The following is an 8,020-nucleotide window of genomic DNA, read 5'->3' as shown; positions in this document are numbered from 1 at the left end:
TGCCCTATAGCAAAAACCCCTCCAAAAAAAAAAAAAAAGAAAAAGAAAAAGAAAAAGAAAGACTATGCTGTAATTTATTATTATTATTTTTAGATTTTTTTTTTTCTATCGGTAGTGTGTGTTTGCCTGAGAAAGAGAGAGGGAAAGTGAGAAATCACCTCCCCGGGGGGATGGCCACACCAAATCTCCTGTCCTCCATTCTCTCAGGGTTTTGGATAGGCATACACTCATGCCTGCTCTGATTTTCCAGTCACTGGATCTAGGACTTGAACCATGGTCAGCCATGTAGGAATCCAGTGCCTTAACCTCACCTGCTGGCCCCTGGGTTTGTGATTTGTTATCCCACCTCTACACTGCTCCCAGAAGCAGTTAGGGTATAATAGTTGAGAGTATATGTCTTGGGGTCAGATAGATGCAGAAACTAGGTTTACATTCTGGCTTGGAGTTTCATAGCTGAGTTGCTTGGCTCTATTTCCTTATCTGTAAGATGGGCATAATAACAGTGGGTCCTCGCAGGGTACTCAGAAGAATTAAATAACATCATGTATTTGAAGTGTTCCACACCATGCGGGGATTGAGTGAAGTGTTAAGTGGTTGAAGCTTCCTTCATCGTGCAGCTGTCACTATTGCATCTTCAGTTCCATGGATATTTGGGGGGGGAGGTGCAGTGATCTGAAGCCAGACTACTCAGTGGGCACCATCTCTCCCCGGTCTCCACAGGGCAGCAGCAGGGCGTGACCATCCCCCCTGGGGGGTGATTTCTCGCTTTCTGTCTCTATGTCTCTCTCTGTCTGTCTGGCGAGTGCATGCGCCCTATAGCGAAAAACTTCTCCAGAAAAAAAAAAAAAAAAAGAAAAAGAAAAAGAAAGACTATGCTGTAATTTATTATTATTATTTTTAGATTTTTTTTTTTTCTATCGGTAGTGTGTGTTTGCCTGAGAAAGAGAGAGGGAAAGTGAGAAATCACCTCCCCGGGGGGATGGCCACACCAAATCTCCTGTCCTCCATTCTCTCAGGGTTTTGGATAGGCATACACTCATGCCTGCTCTGATTTTCCAGTCACTGGATCTAGGACTTGAACCATGGTCAGCCATGTAGGAATCCAGTGCCTTAACCTCACCTGCTGGCCCCTGGGTTTGTGATTTGTTATCCCACCTCTACACTGCTCCCAGAAGCAGTTAGGGTATAATAGTTGAGAGTATATGTTTTGGGGTCAGATAGATGCAGAAACTAGGTTTACATTCTGGCTTGGAGTTTCATAGCTGAGTTGCTTGGCTCTATTTCCTTATCTGTAAGATGGGCATAATAACAGTGGGTCCTCGCAGGGTACTCAGAAGAATTAAATAACATCATGTATTTGAAGTGTTCCACACCATGCGGGGATTGAGTGAAGTGTTAAGTGGTTGAAGCTTCCTTCATCGTGCAGCTGTCACTATTGCATCTTCAGTTCCATGGATATTTGGGGGGGGAGGTGCAGTGATCTGAAGCCAGACTACTCAGTGGGCACCATCTCTCCCCGGTCTCCACAGGGCAGCAGCAGCTCAGACTCTCTGGAGGGCCAGAGCTGCGACTATGCCAGCAAGAGTTATGACGCCGTTGTCTTCGATGTCCTGAAGGTGACTCCAGAGGAGTTTGCTGTAAGTGACGCACAACTGACATGGGTGGCTGGGCTCATGACAGGGTGCTCAAGGAACTGCTGCTTGGGCTCCATGCTCAGGTGTAACTTCCTGTATTCCCAACCCAAGGGGAGGGCTGAGAGAAGGATGGTGTGTCCTCGTAAGCATTGAAAAGGGTGTTGTCAGTCTAGACACTAGCCCCTTGGAAGGCATGTACAATTCGAGGGGTCTTTAGAAAGAGCATGGAAAATGTGTATTATGAAAAACTACAGGGATTTCAAGAAGTTTTGCACCAAAATGAACTCATACTTTACGGAAAAAAAGAAAGAAAATATGAACCAAAGATTTTATATCCAGCAAAACTGACTTTAAAGTATGAAGGACATGAGCTATTGTGAACATATACTCAGAGAACCTTAATTCTAGGAACACTTCCTGAGGAACCTATTAGGGAACAAGATTCAGACGATGACAATGACTAGGGAAATATTCCTATAATGACTGGTAGAAGCAGTAAACATACAGTTACTAGGACCAATTGAGGTTTAAATGGAATAGTGTGTAATAACTGTAAGCCCAGATGGTAGATATAGTATCACTGTCATAGTATAAACTATTTTTTTTAAATGAGACTATGGAGAAAACATAGGAAAAATTTCATAACTTTTTGATTTATGATTTATGTTCGATTATTATGCATCTCTATAGCACACCATATGGTTAGTATTGTTATTCTGAAACTGTTATGCATGTAAAGAAGTATAAAGCAAATGAATAAGCTATGGGATTCTGTAATATTGCTATACTTTGTGTCCTTGAGACCAGGAGTTTGATATAGAAGAAAGGAGATACAGATGTATTATAGAAGAGGTCAAGTAAATATATATATAAAAAAAATAATAGTTTACCCAGAATACATCTTTAGTACTGGCCATTTTGGGAGATGTTTTCAGCTTCTTGGTGTGTGTGTGCTTTGTGGTTTTTCTTCTTTTTCTTTCTTTCTTTTTTAAATTTTGATGTGTCTTTTAATATGTCATTTTCATTTTAAAAATTTCATTAACATTTTTTAAAAATTACAGTTTTGGGACCTGCAGTTGGTGTAATGGTTATGTCGATGGACTCCCATGTAGTCAACTGTGGTTTGAGTCCTAGACCCTGTGGCTTAAACTCATGTCGGGCACGTGTGCATGCGTGCCCAAGATCCCGAGAGGAGAATGGAAGAGAAGCGATTGTGGCGTGGCCATGCCCCTTAGAGGGTAATTTCTCGCTTTCTGTCTCTCTGTCTCTCTCTCTCTTTCTGATGAGTGCACAGGCCCTATAGCAAAAACTTCTTGAAAAAAAAATGACAGTTTTACTATTTGTTCAGTTATCTTGCCTTTTTATTCCCCCATTTTAGGGATTTCTAGTATTTGTATGTTGGATCTTCTTTGCCTATCATCGGTATTTGTTAGCTTTTCTCAAAGTCTTATTGTCTTTTTCTTCTTTTATTTTATTTCATTTTTATTTTAAGGTTTTTGTCATAGGGTGCAGGTGCTCGCTGGAGAGAGACAGTGAGAGGGAAAGTGAGAAATCACCCTCCCCCTAGGGGGGATGGCCACACCATGTGGGGGACCAGCCTCAGCGGGGGTGGGTTGACTCGTCGGAGGCAGCTCTGGAAAGGAAGACTAAGGCCTCAGTGCCTTTTCGTGCATGTCCTGAGTCGGACACTCCTCAGAGATCACTCTGTAGAGATCATCATGCTTTTTTATTGAAAATGTGGTACATGCAAGTAAACAGGTGAGGGGTTACGTGTTCTAATTATCAATTCATAAAGTTTTAACAATAGAGATCATTTAGAATGTGATTAAGGGCAAGTCTATTAATCATCGATACAGTTCAACAATTGTTTGATTGATATAAGCAGGCTTTTGGGAACTTCTGGGGGTGCAGTTCCGGAAAACAGTTCCAGCAAGCGGAGTTGATTATCAGCTGATGTTCAGCAGCAGCCGTCTTGTGATTACTAAAAGAAAAATCTCAAGTATATAGGTATTAGTTCTTATGGATCTCAATAAAGAATAATACTTATGTAATTCTATAGGGATCTAAGATTTAATTAAAGGAATCTTAATATATCTCTTTTAAGGGGATGAGCCTACTGTTCACTTGGTGAGAATAAGGGGATACTTTGAACAGCTTCTCCAACTAGCAATACCAGTTTTTCTTAAGTCAAAAGTAAAATGACTAGCAAGTTAATGAAAAACTTTAAAATGGGTTTATGGTGTTGTGGATTCACTTGTGTAGCCTATGGCACCACTGTTATGTATTTTGTTAGAACATTAGCTACCATGGGGCAAGAGTGTCCTGGGCCAGTTTCGGCCTAGTCCTATTGTATGTAAAAAGGTTATTTATATTAAATGTGTCTTGAAGGGCCTTCCAAAGGTCAAGAAGAACTTCAGCACACCCTCCATTGTGACCGCAGGGATGAAGCGTTGTAATTAACAGTAGGTGGTCAGGGTAAAGGGGAGCGGTTGGGAAACTTTCGGGAAATCTTACCACACACTCAAGATGTATGAGAGCTATGTAATTCTTTTATAGTAGTATATCAGGGAGTCGGGGGGGGGGTGTCACTTCTCAGCAAGGCTACCGCAGTTTGTGGAGCATACAGCAAGCAACCTTACCAACATGCTGAATCGACCCAAGCTTTGCTTCTAGGTGTGTGTGTGTGGGCGGGTGTACAACAGCGGCCTTGCCAACATACTGAGCCGACCAAGGCTGTGCTCAAAGGTCAAAGGCTCAAAACAGATCCTGGGGCCCCCTGGGTCGGACTCCTCCAATCTCCTTCTGGGATTTTGGGCATGCATGCACACATGCCTGGCATAATTTTCAAGCCACGAGGTCCAGGACTTGAAATGCTATTGGCTATGTGGGAGTCCAGCACCTTAACCACAACATTACCTGCTGACCCCATCTTCACTTATTTTGATACTAAGTTTCCTCCCTTAAGGTATTTTCTGTTGCATCTATCAACTCTTATGTCCCTTATAGTTCAATTTTTATTTCCAAAACTTTTCTCTTACTTTCAATTTTTTCCCTAAGTTCTGACACCTCATTTCTGAACTTTTCTGTTTCCCATTTCTGTTGGTCATGTCTTATGGCTAAGAAATCATTTTTAAACAATCTAAATGTCTCTTAGCTCGTTTAAAAATAAGTAGTTGCAGTTTTCATCTGTTCTATGGTATGCCTTTTTTTTTTTTTGGCATGCTTTCACTGTCTATATGCAGATTCTTTTTTTCTTACAATAACTTTGAATGAGATTTGACAACAGTAACTTCCTATTGCTTATTATTATTTTTATTTTGGTAAAGTTAGTTTTCCTGAACTTTCAGAGGGAACATGGTTCAGGGTATGCTTTCTGAATTTTAAACATGGCTTCTAGAAATTAAAAGTGCACGCTAGGTTCATGGCCTGGTGGTCAAGGGAGCTGGATTCTTCATGGCCAACCATGTGCAATGATCGAGATGCAAATATAAGATATCCTCTGTCCTAAGACACATCAATCATTTGCCAGAATTACTATTTTTTTTTCCAGGGTGGGGTAGGGATTCCTGGGAGACCCTTATGCTAAGGCTGTTGCTGACAAGAGATTCAGTGAGCCACTGTTAGAAGAGAGAAATACTGTGTTTAACATATGAGAAAAACCTTTATTTTTTTTAAATTTTTTACTTTTTGGCTAGCTGGCTAGCTTTCATCTGTCCACATACTGCCAGTTTTCCTTAAGGCCACGTTGCGAAATGTTGTAATAGATCTCTCTGGTCCATAGGAGTCATCTCTACAGAGAGATTTTATAACGTGTGGACATCGGCCATTGTCCTTAACAAGCCTGGAGTTTTAGGGCCCAGGCCTAGGAGGAAGGAGGAGATGAGAGAAGGAGGAGGCTTTATTTCTCAAAATAAGGATAAGTCATTACAAGGCTTGTCCGTGAGTGTTCTAGTGCACCACCCACTCCCCCAGCCTCCTAGCACAGATTTGCTGCTTGGAAACAAGTGGGGGGGGCTTGTTGCCTCATGTCTCTGTGGGGGCTGTAAGTGCTCTCCAGGGACTAGGGCACCTCTCCTGGGGGAGGGGTGGTGTTTGGTGAAGGTGAAGTGTGACAGGACCTGGCCACCTTCCTCAAGCCCCACCTTTACCCACCTCCTCTACTTTTGGTAAAACTGACTGCCCATGGAGTGTTCAAACTTCCGGGGAAGAATTTTTTACTTTTTGGCTAGCTGGCTAGCTTTCATCTGTCCACATACTGCCAGTTTTCCTTAAGGCCACGTTGCGAAATGTTGTAATAGATCTCTCTGGTCCATAGGAGTCATCTCTACAGAGAGATTTTATAACGTGTGGACATCGGCCATTGTCCTTAACAAGCCTGGAGTTTTAGGGCCCAGGCCTAGGAGGAAGGAGGAGATGAGAGAAGGAGGAGGCTTTATTTCTCAAAATAAGGATAAGTCATTACAAGGCTTGTCCGTGAGTGTTCTAGTGCACCACCCACTCCCCCAGCCTCCTAGCACAGATTTGCTGCTTGGAAACAAGTGGGGGGCTTGTTGCCTCATGTCTCTGTGGGGGCTGTAAGTGCTCTCCAGGGACTAGGGCACCTCTCCTGGGGGAGGGGTGGTGTTTGGTGAAGGTGAAGTGTGACAGGACCTGGCCACCTTCCTCAAGCCCCACCTTTACCCACCTCCTCTACTTTTGGTAAAACTGACTGCCCATGGAGTGTTCAAACTTCCGGGGAAGAATTGCTCATCAGTCGCCTCGGTAATGCGTGCTGGCTTGCAGCCAAGTGGCATGAAGTTTGTCTGTTGATTTTTACCCAAATATTTTGTATCTAGGTGTTCTCGCTCTGGACAGGGCATCTCTTTTGGTCAGAGTTGAGAGGTTAGAAATGGGAGAGGGCCCACAGATGGCATAGTGGTTAAGGTGCTGGACTCCCATGTGACCAGCTGTGGTTTGAGTCCCGGACATGGCTTGAAACACATGCCAGGCACACATGTGTATGTGCCCAAAATCCCAGGGAGAGAATGGAGGAGAAGGGATTACATTATGGCCATTGCCCCTGGAGGGTAGTTTCTTGCTTTCTGTCTCTCTGGCAAGTGCACACGCCCTACAGCAACAATCTTTCATTAAAAAAAAAAAGGGAAGAAAGAAAGGGAGAGATGTTTTTGAAAATCCTAATTATGTATTTGGGACCAACTAGTCTATTTTTAGTCTGGTGACTTCTGTTGTTTATTTTGAATAAAACACCTGAACATGTGTTCTGGCTTATGGGCCGAGCAGAGATCAGAATGTTTGAAAATTGGGCCATCTGAAAAATACGAACTGTAAAGCCACCATTTTAATAAATCATTTGGAAATCCAGTAGCAAATCCTCGAACCGATGGCAGGACAGAAAGGAAGTGTTCTCATGTTCACATTGGCAGACTTTCGGTTCTCTTCCTAAATGACATTGCAAACATCCTGCCGGTTCTCCTGGACAGGGAGTTCACTACAACTGCAGGAGAGAGTTCCAAGGCCCTCTGAGCTTTCCACCCAGATCTCTTGTTTTTATAAGGCCTTTCTGTTCCCCAGGATGGCAGAATTGATCCACATGTGAGGAGCACTTGGCTGGCAGTCTTGATAAGCCTGGCAGGAGAAGTGCCAGTCCGTTTGCACCACTCAGGACAAAGCTCTGGCCCATGCAGCTCCAGGCCAGGCACAGGCCTAGAGACCGTCAGGGCTTACTAGCCTCTAGACACCTGGGTTCCCAGGGCCAGAGCCATGTTATGCTGATGTCAGATGCCTCCTGGCCACCATCTTTGAGCAGGGCTTCGCCAAGCGGCAGACTCGCACCCCTGTGTCCGGGAGGAGCACTGCTCCCTGGAGGGAACGAAGGGCTCTGTACTGAAGCCCCCTGCTCGTTTTCCAGCCCCGCTCGCCTTGAGGAGGCTGTGCTCTGTTCTTCACTTGGCCCTCCTAACCCGGGCTGTGGTCACAGGTAACACACTGTGAGTACTGCCATCTTTCTCCAGTTGCTCTTGACCTGAGACGTGCTGCTGGCTCAGTGTAACAGCCCCTTTGATTTTCTTAAGAGCAACTTCAGTGTGTGGATTGCGCCCACATGAGTGGTCACCTATTTCCTAGCTTATGTATTGGTCAGGAACCAAACATTCATGTGCCAGTATGTGGGCCCATCTGTGTGTGTGGCTTCCCTTCGCCTAACACACACACACACACACACACACACACACACACACACACACACACACACACACACACCCACCCACACACACCCCCACACAGCCGGCATCAGTTTCAAGCTACTGGGTTTGGGACTAGAATCATGATCAGTTATGTGGGAATCCAGTGCCTTAACCACTATACCACCTGCTGGCTCCCAATAGGGG

At 44.2% G+C, this 8,020-nt stretch overlaps 1 protein-coding gene across 15 annotated transcripts in view; it reads left to right on the top strand.

Moving 5' to 3' along the window:
* RALGPS1 (Ral GEF with PH domain and SH3 binding motif 1) overlaps window positions 1-8,020 on the top strand; it is a 284,196-nt gene that overhangs the window by 48,531 nt on the left and 227,645 nt on the right. For all 15 annotated transcript variants that reach the window (XM_006154099.3, XM_014590021.2, XM_027774049.1 and 12 more), the window contains one exon: window positions 1,530-1,637. In XM_006154099.3, the coding sequence (XP_006154161.1) occupies window positions 1,530-1,637 (108 nt within the window). The remainder of the gene's footprint in view (window positions 1-1,529; window positions 1,638-8,020) is intronic.

Source organism: Tupaia chinensis, unplaced genomic scaffold, assembly GCF_000334495.1.
Source record: "Tupaia chinensis unplaced genomic scaffold, TupChi_1.0 Scaffold000394_1, whole genome shotgun sequence".
Classification (NCBI taxonomy): Eukaryota; Metazoa; Chordata; class Mammalia; order Scandentia; family Tupaiidae; genus Tupaia; species Tupaia belangeri.
This window is presented reverse-complemented; position numbering and strand designations above follow the sequence as displayed.